At 34.4% G+C, this 22836-nt stretch overlaps 2 protein-coding genes across 2 annotated transcripts; one reads left to right on the top strand and one right to left on the bottom strand.

The window, feature by feature from the left end:
* Nucleotides 1-1119: 1119 nt before the first annotated feature.
* On the bottom strand, nt 1120-16325 carry HELRODRAFT_189270 (hypothetical protein; the record flags this gene model as incomplete). Its single annotated transcript, XM_009027408.1, has 25 exons — nt 1120-1400; nt 1516-1691; nt 1823-1885; nt 2158-2236; nt 2496-2598; nt 2923-2986; nt 3466-3546; nt 4028-4149; nt 5245-5367; nt 5842-6587; nt 6806-7020; nt 7747-7806; nt 8150-8273; nt 8398-8499; nt 9185-9594; nt 9808-10031; nt 10269-10416; nt 11085-11218; nt 11730-11842; nt 12165-12291; nt 12411-12664; nt 14110-14328; nt 15066-15301; nt 15722-15872; nt 16204-16325. 25 exons carry the CDS (start codon nt 16323-16325, stop codon nt 1394-1396), a joined length of 4203 nt encoding a protein of 1400 aa, XP_009025656.1. The 3' UTR covers nt 1120-1393.
* Nucleotides 16326-19638: 3313 nt separating this feature from the next.
* On the top strand, nt 19639-20307 carry HELRODRAFT_163569 (hypothetical protein; the record flags this gene model as incomplete). The annotated part of the gene is made up of 3 exons (XM_009027407.1): nt 19639-19756; nt 19819-19822; nt 20106-20307. 3 exons carry the CDS (start codon nt 19639-19641, stop codon nt 20305-20307), a joined length of 324 nt encoding a protein of 107 aa, XP_009025655.1.
* Nucleotides 20308-22836: the final 2529 nt, after the last annotated feature.

Here is a 22836-nt window from a genome sequence, read left to right as displayed (position 1 = left end):
CACACACACACACACACACACACACACTCAAACTTAGGTGGAACTTTTAATTTCAGGAAATAAATCAATAACAACAATTGTATATACAAACCCCTCTCTTTTCTCTCTCTCTTTCTCTCCATCTTATATATATATATATATATATATATCTTATATATATATATATATATATATATTATATATATATATAACAGCGTTTGTTATTTTTAATATGTGCGTATTTATTCATAAACAAAAAACCACAAAACAATACATAAATCATAATGCACAAAATATAGAAAAAAATATAATAATACAAAGAAGAACAAAATAACAAGAGTTGAGTTAGTTCCATTATTAACATCATTATCATCATTATCATCATACGAATGATGACGACGATGATGATAATATTATCATCGTCGTCGTCATCATTCGTATCATTAACATGTAACAAAACAGTATTATAAAGATAATTTGATTATGAGAACAAACGAACGAACAAATGAACAAACAAACAAACAAACGTATATAATTTTTTTTATACATACAAAGATCGCATGTCATTGAACGAAAATTCAAAAAAAAACTCGATTAGCTAAAGAGAAACAAAAAAAAACATGAAAATGTCATTCACATTGTACAGTGTATACATCTACATACATTTTATTAGGGCATCACATACACAAACACACACACACACGCACACAAACATACAAACACACACACATATAAACGCATCAATATATATATATATATATATATATATATATATATATACATGTATATATGTCTATTATTGTCAACATCACAGCTATCAACAGTGATTATGATTCAATTTGATAAAGCCTTTGAAAGAAAATAAAGAAATAAGCGGAAAAAAGTGGAAAAATGATAAAAAAAAAACAAACAAGAATAGGAATAATAAGAAATAAACAGAAAAAAAACAATTAATATTATTTATTTATAGTTAAATACATTGAAATGTAACAATATTAAGTAAGGAAATATGATTGTAAATGCAATTGTCTTTGTAATAAATATAACTGAGGCGTACTAGAGTATTCATATCTAACTACTCACCCGTCAATCAATCAATCAATCAATCAATCAATCAATCAATCAATCAATCAATCAATCAATCAATCAATCAATCAATCAATCAATCAATCAATCAAACAACCAACCAAATCAATCAATCAACCAAATCAATCAATCAACCAATCAATAAATCCAATTACTCTAATCTATCGATCCAATATTCATTAGAATTATCCATTCATATTTCCATCGACAAATCAAATAATTCATCAACGACAGAATCATACATTCACTCATTAATTCACTCATTAATTCATTCATTAATTCACTCATTAATTCACTCATTAATTCACTCACTCACTCACTCACTCACTCACTCACTCACTCACCCACTCACTCACTCACTCACTCACTCACTCACTCACTCACTCACTCGCACACTCATTAATTCATTCACTAACTCCCTCACTCAATAATTCACTCACTAACTACTCATCCTTCTCAAGTACAAAATTAAGCCTGATGACTCTCAGTTGTGACCCATAATCGCAGACAATATGACCTGCCTGGCAGACGAACAGTTGTCTGATAAAGACGGAAGAGGGCTCTTCACTCAGGGGCATTCTTCGGAGGACCACCTCCTTATCCACGTCCCACAGGTAGAGGCAGCCCTACAAAATAGATTAAGAACGTAATGACGTAGTAGTAGTGTAGTGGTTAAGACGCCTAGAAATGCTTTTGCAGTGACGGGATTCGAACGCAAACAGATTCCACACACACACACACACACGAACACACGTACCAGTCCCCCAGTAAGGATGAGTTGATGGGATAAAACTGCCAACGTGTTGCTACATCCAGGATCCTATTCACGGATTGGGAGGATAAATAGATTGATTGATGAATGGATGGAGAGATGGATGGATGAATGAATGGATAGATAGACGAGTGAAATATTTGATGGATAAATTATCAGATGAACAAACAGATGGAATGAAGGAAAAAGTTTAAAATTAAAAAATAAAGGAATTGAATAATGAGCCATAACCAAACCAGTCAATCAATCAACCAACCAACCAACCAACTAACCAACCAATCAATCAATCAACCAACCAACCAACCAACAAACCAACCAACCATTTGAATACAATGCAGGAGATGACCTCTTCGCGTATCCCAGATACACAACCTGTCGTCCAACGCAACACTGAACAACCTGCATCATCACCAATCACCATCGTCATCATCATCGTCGTCGACGTCATCATCAACAACAACAATATAATGGTGACGACGAAGATATCAATGATGAATGACAACAGGAGAAATAATTATAACGATGATGAAAATGATAACTGATGACATACACGTGCATGTAATGATACACGATGATACAAACATACATACAATAACATAGATATACAGTGATAGGTAGCAATAACAACAACAGCAACGATGACTGCAGCGATAACAACCGTATGACATCATCGGCTTCACCGGAGTTGTTGTAATGATTGTTATCGTAGGTAACGCAGGTTATAGTCCCTTCATGACCAATGAGCTTATGAAGGCATGAACCTATGTGATGTGATGATGAAGACGAAGATGATGGCGGTCAATGAATTAATGAATCAATGAATTAATGAATCAATGAATTAATAAATCAATCAATCAGATATATTCAATTCATATAGCGTACATTTCTACAATTCAATGACACTCTAGCCAAGCTATCAAAATAAAGTGTTCCCAACTAATTAAATAAAAAAAAAGTAAGTTAATTAAAAATAATAAAAGTGCAAATGAGGTGAGAATGACTGAATGATGACGACGATGATTACAAAACTACGGCTGGGCAATAGAAATATGATGAAGTTATCTATCATCTGTCCATCTTACAACCTGTCTGTAGAGACCAGAGTCTCAGTGAACAGTCGTCAGATCCTGTTATCGCTAACTTGTCGTCCTGTTGTTTGTGTTGTGGTTGTTGTTGTGGATGTTGTTTGTGTTGTTGATGATGCTGCTGCGGTTGTTGTTGTGGATGTTGTTTGTGTTGTTGATGATGCTGCTGCGGTTGTTGTTGTGGATGTTGTTTGTGTTGTTGATGATGCTGCTGCGGTTGTTGTTGTGGATGTTGTTTGTGTTGTTGATGATGCTGCTGCGGTTGTTGTTGTGGATGTTGTTTGTGTTGTTGATGATGCTGCTGCGGTTGTTGTTGTGGATGTTGTTTGTGTTGTTGATGATGCTGCTGCGGTTGTTTTGGGTGTAATTGTTGTTATTGTTGTTATTTTTCTAATACAAAACACACGTAAAAGAATGCGTTTCACACTTACAAACGAATGAATGAATGAAAAAAATAGCAAACCGTATGAACCAAACACAGACAAACAAGCAAGCAAACAAACAAGCAAACAAACAAACAAACAGCATGCGAACAAACATCACCTTATCAACCAGAAGTGTAGTGACACACGCCTCATGGCCTATCAAAGTGTACAGGCAGGAATGGTCGGCTAACTTGTGGACCTGAATCAAAGGAGAGATATGATCGGATGATGGCTGTAAATGGAAAATAGACATACTCCATGGATATATATATATACATAGTTCTAACATTTTCAAATGCAACTTTTCACCATTCTTTCTATCCTTCATTCATTTATTCATTCCATCATTCAATCAAATGATCAATTAATGATTCATTTGTTTGCGTATTCGATCAGCAACAATTCACTCCTTAACCCACTACAATAATAATCATTCCTCCATTCAATCCATCATATCTTCATTCAATTATTCCATCGTTCGTTCATTCCTTCATTCAATCATTCCATCATTTTTTACTTCCATTTCTTCATTCATTCATTCATTCATTCATTCATTCATTCATTCATTCATTCATTCATTCATTCATTCATTCATTCATTCATTCAATCATTCCATCATACTTTCCTCCATACACTTATTCCATTATTCATCCGCTCAATTCTTCACTCGTTCTCAGAACCTTGACGATAAAATCCTGGCCGGCTGACAAGACGAGGGCACCGTCAGATTGGATGCAGTTGATGGTCAGCTGGTGAGCCCTGGTTGACCACAAGTGTGTGCACTGGAAACTCTTCTGGCCATCTGAATGGGTGGGTGAGCAATCGATTCAAATTAAGTGATCGATTGATCAATTGATCAATTGATCAATCGATCAATCAATCAATCAATCAATCAATCAATCAATCAATCAATCAATCAATCAATCAATCAATCAATCAATCAATCAATCAATCAATCAATCAATCAATCAATCAATCAATCAATCCATTAATCAATCAATCAATCAATCAATCACTCCATTAATCAATCAATCAATTAACAACCGGCCAACCACCTAAATGTAACTGTCCCATATACGAGATCATCCATTTAATTTGATAAAAATCTATTGTACCGTCCACTCCACCTGCCACCAATCTGTTTTGTTGGTTGATTGGTGGGTTGATTGATTGATTGATTGAATGATTGATGGACTGACAATTAGATAATATATTATTGGCAGATTGGTGAATTGATTTAAAACTGATTGGCCTATTGATAGATTGAATAAATGAGTGATTGAATGATAGATTGATTGAATGAATAATTGATTGAATGATAGATTGATTGAATGAATGAGTGATTGAATGATAGATTGGTTGATCAAATGATTGATTAATTGATTAGATAACTTAGACAGAAACAACACAAGAAGCGTAATAACGAACCTATCATCAACAAGGCAGAGAGCTGTTATACCATTATTTTTATTCCTCTTATTAACATTGTTGTTGTTGTTAATGTTATTAAAGATGTTGTTGTTGCTGCCATTATCAAAGCGCAAAGAATTAGTGTTGTTGATGACACTTTTGTTGTTGTTGTCATGACTGAAGCAGCCAAGCAGCGAACTGGTTTGAATGTCCCAAAACTAGTTTCACGTGTTTTTTTGAATGTTTTAGTAGGTTAAACTTCAAAACAAGTGCACCACCGATTGGTGCCAAACTAGGAAACTACATCAAATGTTACTCTATCAACATCGTCGTTATCATTCCCATCCTCATTATAGCATTCGTGATAAACAAGACAAACGAAATTTCAAAATATGAAAAACAACAAAATCACACGCTGCGTATCAATAGTAACAACGCCAAACAACAGCACCACCACCAAACAACACCATCACCACTAAACAACAACCAGCCCCAACAAAAACCTCAATATCTCCAGACCCGCAGCCGAGAACGATGAGATTGGACTTGAAGGCCATACACCAGATGGCAGACCCCAGCGTGAATTCTTCATCATCTACCACAACTTCATCTATAGAATAAAATCAACCCTTACATAAAAAATTAAAACAACAGCAACAACAACAGCAGCAACAACAATAATGTAAAGAATTAGAACAGCAACAAAACCACAAAACTAACAAAAAATATGATTAAGTAGAGAAGACCAGTACATAATAAAGACCCACAGACACACAGATAAAAACAATTGAAAAAATGAAACGCTTGAAACTGTGACAAAAATAAACAACAGCAACAAAGTTATAAAACTGAAGAAGGTTTGTAGATTTTAAAAAATTAACTAACTGGAGCTTGAGTACCAGAAAAAATGACTTAAGTATTTAAGAGAGCCACAAAATCATGAACATAGACACCAACTAAAAAACCACCAAACACAAAGATGAAAAGATTAGAACAGCAAATCAAATCATGAACATAGACAACAACTAAAAAACCACAAAAACCCAAAGATGAAAAGATTAGAACAGCAAATCAACCCTACAACCTTTTTTCTGACTCCTAGCATGCAGACACTTATCTCTCTTCCTCTTCCTCAACGTCACTATCTTCTGCCTTTGCTTGCCCGATTCGTAAATGGCTCGTTGCTCGTCAAAGTATGGTTGAAATTGCGTAAAATCAAAGCCGCAATTACTTTTATTATTGTTATTATTATTATTATTATTACTATTATTATTACTTTTACTATCGCTATTATTAACATTGTTAAGACCACTACTACTACTGTGTACGACAGTATTAGAGTCTATGTTATTATTATTGTTATTATTTATATTATTATTATTATCATTATTGTTATTGTTCTTATAACTGTAATTATTATTATTATTATTATTATTATTATTATTATTATTATTATTATTGATACTGGAGTTGTTAGCTATACTACAGCTAATTCTGCTGTTTCTATCAGACGATATGTAACTGATAAGAGTGTTTGAAGTGAGTATGTTATCATTTGATGCGGCCTCATCATGTTTGTGATTGATACAGTCGTCATCGTCGTCGTCGTCGTCTATGTTGACAGGGTACCGGAATATAGATGATGTCCTGTTGCTGTTGTTGTTGATGGTGTTGTTGGTGTTATTGTTAATTTTGATGTTGTCGTTTTTAATGGTGTTGCTGCTGTTGTTGTTTATGTTAATGCTATTGATGTTCTCGTTGTTATCTGCGTTGGTTCCGTTGTTAATGTAGTCGCAGTTGTTGTTGTTGTTGTTCTTACTTTTATTTAACCTATTTGAAGGGAATAGAGCGTTCATGTGATGAACTTGTTTGTTATTTTAAAAAAGAGAAACAGATCTTAAGGCACTAAACGATGAACGAAGAACATGAAATCACAAAAATTAACCAATAAAACCTATTTAAATACCAACAGCCTAATGTGAAATGAGAAAAGAATCATTAAAAAAAGGGTCCAAAAAGTTATAAATAGCAACTAATTACAACGCGACCTTGCCCTTCTCAGGAAATCAGTGTCAATGGTCTCAGTGAGGTCTGGAATGATAGAGGCCAAGGTCGCATCAACCACCCTGTGCCTGGAGTGCTGCTGATGTTGATGACGTTTTTCATGTTTGGAAGAATGTTTGCTATCGCAGAAGAAGTTGTCGATAGCTGAGAGGTCAAACGATGGTGTCGTTGGTAGCAGTGAGGGCGATTTTTGTTGCTGCTGTTTTTGTTCTTGTTGATGATGATGATGGTGGTGGTGGTTTAGTTGTTGTTGATGATCATGATGGTGTTGCTTATATAAACTGTCTGCATGATTGTGATTGTTGTGTGGGAGATGTTCATAGCCCTCAAATGATGAATGTTGTTTTGTTGCCGCTGAGAGTGGGGTTAAAGGTGACGGCTGTGGCGAAGACAACAACGACAGCGATGATGATAACGATGGAGGAGGTGATGACGACGACGACGATGATGACGTCAAATGCTTTCTCTGTCTGACGGCCAGTTCAGGTCTACATTGCGCTCGACTTGAAGGAAGGATTGAAAGTAATTTCTCATTCTTTCATTAATTAATTCATTCATTCATTCGTCTGCCCATCCATTCATTCTTTATGAATCTATTTCAATTATTCTTCAAAGATAGCGACATGATCACGCACAGTCTATGTCAATACCCTAGAATCCATGCATTACACAGATTGCATTGGATAGGGAAGAATAACTTTGCGTTCGAAGTTAGTCACTGCAACAGCTGGAACAGACACCTTAACCATTACACCACCACTTGGCCGCCCATATATTTTAAATTATCTTTTTAAGCCCAACTATAATCCCAACTTCATCATTAGTGATTCACAGTCAGCAGCAACACCAAAAACATAAAAAAAACCAACCGCTGTCTGGTAACGACGGATATGCACTCTCCGGTTTCCGAGTCCCACACACGCACCTCCCCTCCCAAACAGGAACTGGCTATCAGACGACCGTCGGTACATATGCATTCAACTTCCTGTGTAGCATTCAAATGTATCGGCGTGTGTTGTTTTTTTTAGTTTAGTTCTTTTAACGTAAGGTTGTAAAATCATTCAATAATTTAAGTTGCCTGTACCAATCATTTAATCAATCCTTCCTTCATGACCTGCTTACCTACACACTGGCCTACATATGAAAAAAAATGTCTACTGACTTGAGTATTTTTGCTGATATTATACGTTTGAGTGATGCTGATTCCAAATTTAAGATTAGGAACAATTACGTAAACTAATGTTATTCATCATGTTTATTCATTCCTTTATTTATTCCTTCATTCATCCATCCATCCACTGACTGACGGACTGCAGAAACAGACTGACCTGGCGATGACCACGAAGAAGCAACGGTCTGGCCTCTCTGATCTGCTTGTAGTACTTGTTGTGCTGGTCCCTCCCATCTGCTGATGCATGTCTGCTGCTCCACGACGATCTCCAACTTGCGTATCTGATGGTAGTCAGGTGCGTACGCATAAATACGTTAGCGTACATACATTCATACAAATATGCATGCATGCATACATACATACGTACATACATATACATTGTGTACACACACACACACAAACAACCTTCGTGGACAGAAACAGTCATAGAGCATGAACAAGCAACAGGACAACAGAACCACACTGAAGAGACCCAGGAATGTACTGAGTACGAATTCTAAGGTACTTCTTGGGTATCGAATCTGTATTATTATTATTATTATTGTTGTTGTATTTTATTACCCATTGTTATTAATATTATATATTTTATTATTTATTTATCATTCATTAATTTTATTAAACAAACAATTTTCATTTAATTTCATTTATAATTAGATAAAATAATTTTGTCGCCAAGCCAGCCAATTAACTCGCCAATTTGTTGATGAACTTGAAGAGGGAACTATCCTGATAATGATACCGCTGCGCTGGTGATGATGATGATGCGTTACCATCTTTAAAATCTTTCGACAACATTTGTTTTTGTTGTTGTTGTTGAATGAGGGATGGGCCACCAATGGATAAATGAATGCTTGGAAGTATGGTGAGGTACCTAATGGCAGAATACTTTAGTATATAAATGCATATAAAACATGGGAACGAGCGGATTTTATTGCTTACTGGGGCATATCAACATTAACAAAAATGACAACAATTATTACGGCCCAAAAACATGGCAACAGCATATCACAATAAAACAACACAAACAACAATACAGACAACAACACAGACAACCACGCAAACAACAACACAAACAACAACACAGACAGCCACACAAACAACAACACAGACAACAACACAGACAACAACACAGACAACCACACAGACAACAACACAAACAATCACACAGACAAGGAATAAAAACACAACCAACCTTCCCATGAGGCTGATGTTATAGCAACTGTACAAATTCTCCCAATGATTATATGGCAACTGTTTCCATAGCTCCAAATCATTATGCTCCATGTACGACGACGAAGATAATAATGACGAAGATGATGATGAAGAAGACGACGACGATGATCTAAATGGCGAATCTATAAATGACCTTTTGTTGCTCTGTAAGTAAGTGATGTTTTTGTTGCTGCTACTGAGTTTACTGCTATAAAACAACTTTGGTAGTTCAAACGAGGAATCTTCCATATTGGCTGTATCTTTGTTTGAGACAAATGATGATGCTGATGAGGAGGAAGATGATGATGAAGACGACGATGGTGATGAGTGTTCGTCATCCATTATCGTTGTCTTGAAGACCACGAGAGCTATCCATATGATGATGAAAACCTGACCAAGTTAAGCAGTGTGATTAGTACTCAGTCAAATATTCAATCAAAAATCAATCAATCAATTAACCAACTGATTATTCATTTATTCACTCAATCAACAAACATTACATTTGATAAAATTAAGATAAATGGATAAATCGTTGTAATCAAAATGAACAAATGAATGAATGAAAGAATGAATGAATAAATGAAAGAATGAATAAACGAGTACCATGATAGCTCTCTGCAGTATCCGATACCTGGCCCACACATGGAGCAGTCTCACTCGTTTTGATACTTTCTCTCCATCACTATCATACAGATAACCATCATCGTCGTCATCGTCGCAACTATTACCTTTGTTGCCTTTGTTTATATTGTTGTTGTTGTTGTTGTAGTTGTGGCTTTTTGTGGTCCTGTTGTAGAGGTACCACAGCGTAGAAAATGGTGATGATGCTGGTGGTGGCGGTTGAAGTGATGACGACGACGACGATGAAATGCGCTGTTGTGACAACTTTGACAAACCTGCCAAATAAGATAAGACGATCAAGGGAGGTTCTGAGTTCACTCTAGTCTAGAACATTCAGCCTTACAGATTAAACAGCAGCAAATGCAAGCCCAAAAAAGCCAACGAAGTAATAAAAATGAAAAACTACAGCCAAACGTTTTAAAATAAATGTAATATTAAAGTACCTAGTTCTTGAATATGATGGTCTTTATACGTGCATTGCGTGTTGTTATTGTTGTTGGTGGGGTTACTGGTGTTGTTGTTTATGTTGTTGCTGCTGCTTGTTCGTCGTTGGCGCTCCAATGCTGAATGATGCCTCTGAAGATCTGATAGCTGTTTTTGTTGTCGAAATGTGTGTGGTGTTAGTTCTGTGTTGTTGTTGTTGATGTTGTTGCTGTTGTTGATTTTAATTTGTTGATGTTGTTGAAATTCTGATGTTGTTGTTATTCATTTGAAGTTGATGTTGTTGTAGTTTTATTCAGTAACCAACCAATGAACTAATTCAATGATGAATCAAAAAATCAATCATACAAACAATGACCTGACCCCTTCATTCATTCATTCATTCATTCATTCATTCATTTATCATTCATTCGTTCGCTCGTTCGTTCGTACCATCAGATATCCAATTAGTCAATCAATCAATCAATCAATCAATCAATCAATCAATCAATCAATCAATCAATCAATCAATCAATCAATCAATCAATCAATCAATCAATCAATCAATCAATCAATCAATCAATCAATCAATCAATCAATCAATCAATCAATCAATCAAACAATCAATCAATCAGTCAATCAATCAATCAATGAAACAACCTCCATTCTCCTAATATCAACAGACAGAACAGTAGTAAAGAAGAACATCTGAAGGAAGAAATCCGATCCCAGACCCAGTATTGCAAACAGGCAGAACTCCTAACATTTTAAATACAAATTTGTGAAAAAATTTACAGAAAAATTCATTTCTTTCCAATCAACAACATAGAACAAAAAACCTGAAACAGAAGAACACCGATGAAAAAACCCCAATAAACCTGAATGGCGGGAACAAAAGTTAAAAACCCGACGGCTAGGATGAAAAATTCAGTTAGAAGATTCTTAAAGATGTACCATCCTTCCTTCTGCAAGCCTGTGTGCGTGTGAGGGTTTGTGCATTCATTCATTCAATCATCCATTCATTTATTAACCCATTTATTCATTCGTTCATTTCTTCGTTCGTTTGTTCATTCATTCATTCATTCACTCATCCATTCGTTCGTTCACAAATTCATTAAATTGGTGTAAATGCATTTTAATAATTTTGAATATAGCAATAATTACATTAACAGTGATGAATGTTATCTCTTTAATTATCTGTCGCATGTAGATTAATGATGACAGATCTATACAAATAACAAGAAGTACAAGTCACGGTCACAAATATATCATATCAGGATCGGTTTTTATATCATTGATGTTAACAACGTAGGACGACTTGATTCAGCAGGGTAGCGGTCAAACAGATGAACTTGTGTAAAATATCAGCAATACACAAACAAACAGACAAACAGACAGACAAACAAACACACACCAACAAACAAACACAACACACACAAACACAGCACAGCACAAAGAACACAGACAGACAGACAGACACCAACCCAAAGCAATTCTCAATTTGACCTCCAGGTGAACAGGCGTACTTACCACGGACTTAGTGATCACCAGAATGTTCTCCAAGCCGATTATCACCACCAAGTATGGAAAGATTTCACTGTTGCGAGATGATAAACTCTTCATCAGTTGCAATAACTACACGCATGTAAACATAAACACACACACACGCACAAGTATAAACACACACACGCAAACATGCAATCAACACACACACAAATATTGAAACTCGAGTGAGATCAAAAGATATGCAATATTGCACACAAAAACACACACACAAACATACACACATACACAGACATTTGCACATACAAACCCCCATTGAAATTAAGTGACCTGCAGACATATAGAGATACAAACAGACAGACAAACAAACAAACACATACCAACATAAAGACAGACATACATACACGCATACAAACCCTCCATTGAGACTGGGAGTGAGGCCGACAGACATACAGAGAGAGACAGACATAAAGAGAGAAGCAACAACGGTCACCATGGCACTTAGGGCTAGCCCCCACTTCGACTTCACCATCTCTATTTTGCCTGCCAGTGTAGATTGTAATAATTACGATGAAAATAATTATATTAATTATAAAATAATTATATTAATTATGAAATAATTATATTAATCATAATGAAAAAACCCCTGAACGAAGACTAACGGACAGAGAAGTAGAGATAAAGACATAAGACGACGTATGCGAATATAAGGGGGGTGTACTCTACAAAGTAGTTGTGCGTCTGGTAATGTATGTGTACCATGTGGTCAACTCTCAAGGTCGGTAACGATGAAGACGATGATGAGGACGATGATGAGGACGACGACGATGATGAAGTATTGTTGTTCTTTATGGGTGCCGAGCTAATAACATTGTGGTATTTCTCATGTAGATCTTTGTTAAGTGAATCGATGAATCTTTTTTGGAAGAAAAATTATATATTAAAAAAAGAATTTTTAAAAATTTCTGGTTAATTTCATCTCGACAATTATTATTTTCGTTAATATCAAGCACTGAAAATTAATTAATGATGATTCATTACGTATTTCAATTGCTTCTGTAATATAATTAGTGAATGAACGAACGAACAAAGAAACACATATAAATGACATTAATAATAATAAAACGAATAAATGAATGAATGACTGATTGATTGATTGAATGAATGAATGAATCAATCAATTAATTAATGAATAAATGAATGAATGAATAAAATAACGAATGAATGAATAAAAGAACGAATGAACGACAATTAAATGAGAGTAGACACAAACTTATAGTTAAACTCTTTAAGGGCAAATGTAAGGACAAACATCACAGGTCTATTGCTATCATTGTAGTGATTGTCATTATTTTTATCATTTCCATCCTTATTATTATTATTATTGTTGTTGTTGTTATTATTATTATATGTCTTTGCGTCTTTGTCTTGCTCTAAGATGTACTTTTTAAAGCCAGGAACACCAAACAAAAATTCTACAGTGTAATTAAATAGAGACCAGGTTATTATTGCGTGTGAATAGTACTAGCAGTAGTAAGTGAAAATAACAATAGGCGAAGTTTAATTAAAATTTTAGGTGAGTTAAAGTGAGTTAGTTAAAGTTAAAGTAATGACAAAGTTAAAGTAAATACCAATAGACAAAGTTTAATTTCCCTACCAATTATGTTCTGATGGTAAATGTCCTTTTTTAAATGTCTGTGGATGCTTTTTATTACATCTTTGTCCTTTAGAAATCTGGTTCGGTGTGAGAAAAAAGAAACAACGCATTTAAGAAAATAACATCGCCATCATCACCTTCATCAACTTCTTCGTCATCATCATCATCATTTTCATCATCACTATCGTCTTCATTATCATCATTCTTAATATAGTTACAATTGATTGTCGTTGTCGTCATCGTCGTCACCAGCATCACCACCATCCCAATCATAATCATCATCGTCGTCATTATCATCATCATTATCATCGTCGTCATCATCATTATCATTACCGATATCATTAGTGTCAAGCTTGTCAGCGGATTTTTAAAGCATGAACTCAGTCTTTGGTTAACTCATTTGATGAGAAGCACATCAACATTAACCATGAAAACTTTGCCATATTAGGATCATCATCACCATCATCATCACTATCATCCTCATAATCGTCGTCGTCGTCATCATTAAACTAATAATAATAATCAAACCAATAAACTTTCAAGTTTAGTCATGCTGTTGGGATAACTGAGACTGCTGTAGTTACCGATATTATCATTTTATCTTTGCTAACATCTCAACCATTCTCATCATCGTCATCATCGCCACAATCATCATCATCATCACCGCCACAATCATCACCATCACCACCACCACCACCACTCACTTATCTCGATCCTGATCCCACAATCTGGCAGGTGAGAGAAACAGGCAGTTATACTGAGGTAGATGAAACGTTCCATCATCCTCATCACCATCGTTATCCTCAACAACGGTATCATCCCCACCACCACCTGTAGATGATGATGACGACGATGACGATGAAAGGGACAAGGTCACTTCAGAAACTCGAAAACACAGGTCAGTCATTGAAAGGATTCTGTTACTGAATGATGGTGAAGATGATGTAGATGGTGAAGACGATGTAGATGGTGAAGATGATGTGGATAATGAAAATGATGAAAACTGTGAAGATTGTTAAGATGACTGACAGTAGCAAGGATGACAACGAAAAAGGACAAGCAGCAAATAAATCATCAGAGATAGAAATTTTTAATAAATAAAATTTTACCCTCACCCAATTTTCTAATATTACTTATAATGATAAACAAAATTATGAAACCAGAAGGTGGAAAAGGTCTGTTGCCTCCAACAAAAAAGAAATTTGGGCTAAGCTACAAATGTAATCTGATTTTTAACCATTTTTACAATAGTGAATGTTTAATACAATTTTAATAATTAGTATATCTGAAATGATCAATGAAACATTTACACTTGAAAATATAATTTGGATGCATGTACAATGATTGAAATAAAGCATAAATAGATGAATAAATGAATGAATACAGTGTTTGTGTGCGTGCGTGTGCGTGCGTGTATGTATGTATGTGTGAGTGTATGTATGCATGTATGTGTGTGCGTGCGTGCGTGTGTGTGGAATAACATTTGTGAAATTGTTAAATGTATGGCATAGTGTAGTGACCTTTGGTTTAAGAACATCATCATCATCATCTTCCCGCATCATCTTCCATCATCATCATCATCATCAAACATATAACATAATATAATAAAATAATAAATATGACGATAATAATAACATTAAATATAGTGATTATTACCTACCTGTCATTCAACCTGTAAGAATCTATGTGCTCCAACAGATCAAAGACAACTTCTAATGAAGACTTTAAACCTGATGGTGATGGTGAAGAAGATGATGAGGAAGATGAAGATGATGACGAAGACGATGAAGATGCAGACGAAGATGATGAAGACGATGAAGATGATGAGGTCAGAGATGATGGCAATGATGATTTAACCACAATTTGCTGTATGTACGAGACTGGTGCATCAAAGTACTGATCGTAAGAAAAGAAAAAAAATTATTAGATGAATAAATAATTTAATTAATTAATTTATTTATTATTTATTAGCTAAAATATAATAAAAAATCAATTTAAGAAAACTCAGGGTTAACACACAGTAAATCATCTCTTCATTATAATTTTTAATTGTTTTATGCCAAATTTAAGCCTTTAACACCTAAACCCTAACTTGATCATTTTTTTGAGTCAGGTAATGATTTATTTAAACTTGAGATAGAATCTGCTTAAAATCCACTTTTAAAACAATAAAAATCTACAGTGGGAGGAGCTTAATGGCTTAAGTTAGCGTTTCTTTAAAAAATATGCATGTGTCAGATAGTTTGTTTCTTTATGTGTAGTAGTTTTCCTGAATAGAGTAACAAAATTTTACTAAATACATTGACAAACACAAACCCATCTTGGTACATCAGGGTCAATGAGATTTGCAGAGCTATTAAAGTGGACATTGAAGTGGGATCGAGACAGAGGCACCTGGTGGCCGTGAAAAGGTGTGGTGTAGTACTGAGCAGGGTTCGCTGGGAATGGCAGGTCTGAGAATGGGTAACTGTGGAAAATATTATAGAACATACTTTAACTACAGATAAACAAACATAGATATGGTAGATAAACATACTTTAATAACTTAATCATAACAACTGGAGTAACTTAACAACATAGAATAGACATGATTAAACATACTTTAATAACATAATGTTAATCATAACAACTAGTAAGAGTAACAAAACAACACACTAGATATTAAAATACAGATTAGTACAGAAATATACTAACTTACTAAGTAACTTATTTAAAATTTTATATTTATAATATTATTTGCTAATAAAATAGAATACACAATAAACAAACATAGACTACACTACTACGGGCTCACTAACCAAACAAATAGGAAAGCAATGATGACACCACAGATGTAGATAGCTGGGTACGTAGAACAAGTCAAACCATGCTTGTAAAATAGCAGTGAGATCAAGTCCTGATACTTTTTGAAACTCAACATAACTTCTCTTTCTTTCAACTTTTTATAATTTTATTCCATTTCCATATTTTCCATGTATTCTTCTTAGTTGTGTCATGTGTGTTGCTGTTGTGTTTCTAGCTTTATTTTATTATATATTTATAATATTAAATATATGCTAGGTTTTTTAGCAATTAGTCAGTGTGGATTAAATTTTTCATTATATCATAATATAATCATACCATTGATTTGGTGATTAATTAGAATGGGTCTTTATTCGACATTAACAAGTATTTATTTTATTATTAATATTTAATTTAATAATAAATTAAATTATTAAATTAAATTAATTTTATTATCAATAAAATAATGATAAATGTAATCTAATAAATTAATATTAAATTAAAAAACACCCACCATACAAATAACTAACTAATTATTTAACAATTAATGAAATATTGATCGAAAATTATTCTTTTTTTACAGTTTGTAATAAATTAGACACAGAACAACCTGTATTTTCGTTAACTTTGTACCTGCAACAAAATAATTGCAAACAAAAGAACAATAAGTTTTGTTTTTTAATATCTCTTGTTGGTTCTTTACATACTTAAACTTCCTTTTATCAAATTTATAAATTGTAATCATAAATACTTAATAAATAGATTACAAAATAGATTACAATATTACTATTTTTAATAATTATATTTTGTAACTTTTATTCAATAAACATTTTTAAACGTTCTTTTATGATAATGTAGTAGTTTAAGACGCCCTGTTCTGCGTTTCATTCAGTGACTGGGTTTGAATACAATGAGATTTCCACTTAATACACACAAATTACTCAGTCATGATGCGTGAAATTACGCGTATTTGTATGCGCTGCTTTTGTGATGGTGAAGTTTCTGAGCAATGCAATAAGACAGATTAACTATTACAATTTTCACACTGTTGAATTAAACACACCGAAAAATCCACTCTTACACGTTTAAGCATCCAGCCAGCCAACCAACCAACTAATCAACCAACCAACTAACCACTCAACCAACCAACCAATCAATCAACCAACTAATCCAACCAATCAACCGTCGACATGGAAGATTACGTTTTATGAAGCCAAAAATTAAGCCGTAAAGTTCAGTAGTAATCAAAATAAACAATTAGTACATAAAATCACTTAAGATTCTGCTTCTTTCAATGTGAAAGGTTGGAATGCAAGCTGGCGGAGAATAAATATGATGTCGAATGAAATTTTTTCATTGTTGGTTGTTTAGGAGATGTAGTAGTACTAGCAGTTGCACCAGTATTAGTAGCAGTAGCAAGACATATACACACAGACACACACGCACACGAACAATAAGTAATACTGATACATAAAATGTATGTCGACCGGTCGGCTAGTTTTTAGGCATGTCCAACGTGTACGTACACGTTTTGAAAAAAAGGGATTGTCACTAATTTTTCTTTCTACCGCAGTAGGTTCAAAAGTGCGCACAACTCGAACGGTATTGAACTGTCTCACTACAATCGCAAATCACAATCACAATTATAATTGTTGGAACGTTAAATTTTAATTTATGTCAAATATTAGTTTATTCGTTTAGTGTTTTCAATGCATTAAAAGTTGCATCAAAAGACTGAAAAATCTTGGCTGTTTCATTTTAATTTATCTTCTGGTTACGTCAGTTTAGTTAGTTGCGTTTTGTTTTCGTTCATCTGGAACGTCAATCAGTTGGTCATGAACGACACCGCAGCCGATAATCGCCATAGTCGAGCCGCAACGACCCCAGCTGATCAACAGAGGTAATTTAAAATTATATATAACTTTCAAGTCATATTAATTAAATATATTTTATATATATATATAATTATATATGAATGTAATGTAGATATCTAATTCAAACTATTGGCTGGCTGGCATGCCAATAGTGTACAACTGTACATTGAAACGTTCGCTAAAAAGGAATGGTCATTAATTTCTTTACTCGCATATGAATTAGAAATGTGCTAATTTTACTTTACATGAAAATGTATCACTTGGTAATAAAAATTCCAACGTTTTTTATGTGTAGTATCTTGAATCAACCAAATAATTGCAAACTAGATAGTTCATATTTCTGTCGTTACCTGCCTGGTTAGGCTCTATGTTTTGATGTATTAATATTTGGTGGAAGGCTTTAAAACCATTTTAATGTTAGCCAAATGTTTTTTTTGAGGTTGTCTAGTTATGTTTTTATACGTTAAAAAACCATTAATAAACTAAAACTATCAATATACTAACTGGCAGAAATGTATCCGAATTGTGGCTGGAAAATTGCTTTCTAGTTCATTCCGACTCTGGTGTAGCTTTCAACAAATCAGTGATGCGTCACGGCTGCAGAAAACATTTCTGAAGTTGAGTTGTTTTTTACGTTCGCCCACTCATTTATCAATACACATATATACGTCCACATACGCACACATATACCATACACACAAACAAACACAACATAACACACAATCAAACACAACATTACACACAAACAACACACACACACATACACACACACACATGCATAACATTCATATGTTCTGTGTTTTTGTCATGTTTGTTTTCTACTTTCTTCTACTTTTCTTCTCTTCTGGACTGACGCCAAGAGTAAGTTGAGTTTAATTGAAAATAAGTAAGTTAGGGCCTAAGATGAGTTGAGCTAATTATTTTGGGTAAGCTAGGGCTTAAGCGTTAATTTATGGTAGGTAGGGGACTTCGATTCTTGCTACTTCTCATTTATTGATTGTTATGTGTTAGTTTTTGTTTCACATCATCATCACACACTAACAAAACAATCAAACACACAGCAAACACAACATTACACACAACAAATACACACAGCAAACATTACACCCAGCAAACATTACACATAACATTACACACACACAAACACAACATTACACACACACAAACACAGCATTACACACACACACAAACACAACATTACAACACAATCAAACACAACATTACAACACAATCAAACACAACATTACACACAACATTACACACAATTGTTTAATTTTTCATTTTCATCATTCATTTTAGTGTTAATAACACTCTGAAAATTACATTTCTTCCAAACACGCCCTATCCGATTTTTGGGAGATGAGACTGTTGCAAGAGTCAGACCAGATGGTGGGTGAACACAACAACACAACTAATCCTCTGCCGTTCTGAAGATGGTGCTGCTGCTCGAGTTACTGATGGCTACATCTCAAATGTTAGAATTGTTAACTAATTTTTTTTTCATTTTCAATATTAAATCCAGAAATTATTTTTTATTTGTTGTATTAAATTCAGAAATTATTTTTTTCATCGTTTAAGATGGTAAATTCAGAAATTTTTTTTCTAGCAGGTCTTATGGTCTCATGGTCATCGCCGAATGATGATCGGTGTGCAATGGAATGGAGGAGGTTGGATGGCAGTGGAGAAGATTTCCGAGGTTTGTTGGGACACACACACACACACACACACACACACACACACACACACACACACATTTAGAAAAGTTACGTCTTAACATTAAATTTTTGAAATAAAAAAACCCTTATTCATTTTACATATTTATGTAAAACAATAATTTACATCGTTTTGTGTGTATGGTGTGAGGTGGAAGTCTTTGCCCCGGTTGGCCCGCCGAACGTTTCCTCAAAAAATAAGACATTATAATATTATTTTACTTGCGTATGAGTTAAATTAAAAGTTTAAAACGTGCTAATATGTGTATTAATTTAGAAGTCTTTGAATAATGTTGCACCACAAAATATGATCGATTTGTTTACTAATGATAGAGCAAAGTTGTCAAAATATGAACTGAGGTCTGTTGATTCAAATTTTTTGTGTGTTCCAAAGACAAACCTCAAGATTAGATCTCAAAGCTTTGCTCTGGTCGGACCACGATTGCGGAATAGCCTTCCGAACACTTTGCGCAGTGGTGATTTTGCTCCAAGTCAATTTAAGAGACAGCTGAAAACCTATCCGTTCAGCCTTTAATAGCATTTAATATGTTGAAGCGCCTGTGACAATTGTTTTTTTAAACGGGCGCTGTATAAATGCAATGAATAATAATAATAAAAAATATATTTTAAAAGCTCTGGCAGTAATAATAATAGTAATTTTAGCGGCAGTAGTAGTAGTAGTAGCAGCAGTAGTAGTAGCAGCAGTAGTAGAAGCAGCAGTAGTAGTAGCAGCAGTAACGAAAGTAGTAGTAACAGTAATAGTAGTAATAGTTGTAGTAGTGGTGGTAGTAATGGTAGTTGTTTTATTTTAGTAGTACAAGCAGTATTTAATGCATAAAATGTATGACGGCTCGATGGCTGGCTAGCCGAACGTGTACAACTTTTAAAAAAATAGGATGAGCCTTTCTTGCTATGTGTTATAACGCGCTGATACATTTACTTTAGTAAATGTAGTAGTAGTAGCAGTAGTAGTAGTAGCTGCTGCAGCAGTTTTATTAATAATAGTAGCAGTTATAAAAGTGACAAAGGCAACATCAGTAGTGGCAGGATTGTTGATCGACGTTGATGATATTAATTTCGATATGTATCACAACTCGGTTTTACATTTATAACGTGAATTAAATGAAATTTTGGCATAACTTGGCACGCATACACGAAATAACTAACTTTCATTTGCGTTATGAATTAAAAAAATATTTTTGTGCAGGCGTGTCCTTCAAATTACGGGCATGTCTCAGAAGATGGTTGGTGATCAATGCGTCTCAGATGGTGGCAGGACATACATACACACACACACATACATACACACACACATACCTACACACACATACATACACACATACACACAGCCCGCACGCATTACTACAATACACACTCACAATACATTCATTTGTTTTGTGTTGTTGTCATGTTTGTCTTCTACCTTCTTGAAACTTTTCCTCTCTACCGGGCTGACGACGCCATGAGTTTGAGTGTAGTTGAATATAGGTAAGCTAGGTCCTAAGATGAGTTAATTGATCATAAGTAGGTAAGATTTGAGATGAGCTAATTGTTATTAAAGGTAGGCTAAGGCATAAGAGTTAATTTACTGTAGGTAGGTAGGTATATGTAGGTGACTTCTATTCTTTATAATTTTCACTTACTGATTGTTGTGTGTTTTTGTTTTTGTTTTACGTCACCATTACACACACCAAACATTACACACACCAAACATTACACCCACAAAACATTACATTACATTACACAAACCAATCATTACAATACATCACACACAGTCAGAGCACATTACACTCAATATTGTTTTACAATTGTTAATTAATAAAATTTTAAATGATATTTTTTCTAACACCACGACATGCCGGTGATGATGTTGGTTCACGAGTGATCCTTTTCCGTTCGGAAGATGATGCTGTTGCGTGCAGAGTCGGTCAGATGTACGTCTCAAACGTTGGAATTGTTAGATTTTTTTCTCCTTTGCAATATTAATTTCAAAAATTATTATTTTTTATTAGAGTTATTAAAATAAAAATTATTTTTATAGCAGGTGTAACATTCAGTTTGGGAGCTAGTCGAGTGGTTTCATTTTCCTCCGTAATGGCTTCAGATTGTGGTCGGTGCGTCACTCGGAAGGGGGCTGGGGCGATGGAGATTGCATGGCAGTTGGGATGATTCTGAAGTTTAGTTGACCCACTCATATATACCATAACGTTATATAGAGTTGCGCGGTTATGTAGAGTTATTTAAAGTTGCGCGGTTATATGGAGTTATATAGAGTTGCGCGGTTATATAGAGTTGCGCGGTTATATAGAGTTATATAGAATTATATAGAGTTTTGCGGCTATATGGAGTTGTATAGAGTTATATAGAATATATAAAGTTATATAGAGTTTTACGGTTATATAGTGTTATGTAGAGTTATATAGAGTTGCGCAGTTATATAGAGTTATATAGAGTTGCGCGGTTATATAAAGTTATATAGCGTTATATAGAATTATATAGAATTATATAGTTATATAGAGTTATATTGAGTTGCGCGGTTATATAGATTTGCATTGTATCTAAATATAATGCTGACTCTTTGTATATTTTGTTTGTGTATACTGAATGTTGGTTGGTTGCAAATGAATCAGATGTCATTTCTTTATTAATTGAAGGTTGATTATTATTAGAGTTTTTATTCATTCATTCAATCATTCATTCATTCAGGGTGGCATACGAAAGCGTGTAGAGCTGTTGGTTATGGGAGTTCAAAAATGGCCGTTATGTAAGCAATAAAACGTTTACTCTCGCGCTACAGTTGTTCTTTCAGTGGCAATGAACGCAAGCCTGTCTGAGATGTGCTGCAGTGCATCCGGCGTCGGCTTTGCTAGAGGTGTTGAGGGGTTAGACACGAACGCTACTGATACGTCAAACGAAGCAGCGGTGGGCAGGACTAACTTGTCGCTGACGGTGGCTGACATGTTCCGTTACTTTCTTCTTCTTTTTCTTCTTCTTCTTTTTCTTCTTCTTCTTCTTCTCCTTTTTCTTCTTCTTCTTCTTCTTCTTCTTCTTCTTCTTATTATTA

This window comes from Helobdella robusta (assembly GCF_000326865.2).
Source record: "Helobdella robusta unplaced genomic scaffold HELROscaffold_5, whole genome shotgun sequence".
Classification (NCBI taxonomy): domain Eukaryota; kingdom Metazoa; phylum Annelida; class Clitellata; order Rhynchobdellida; family Glossiphoniidae; genus Helobdella; species Helobdella robusta.
Note: the sequence above shows the minus strand (reverse complement) of the source record. Positions and strands in the feature narration are given on the sequence as shown.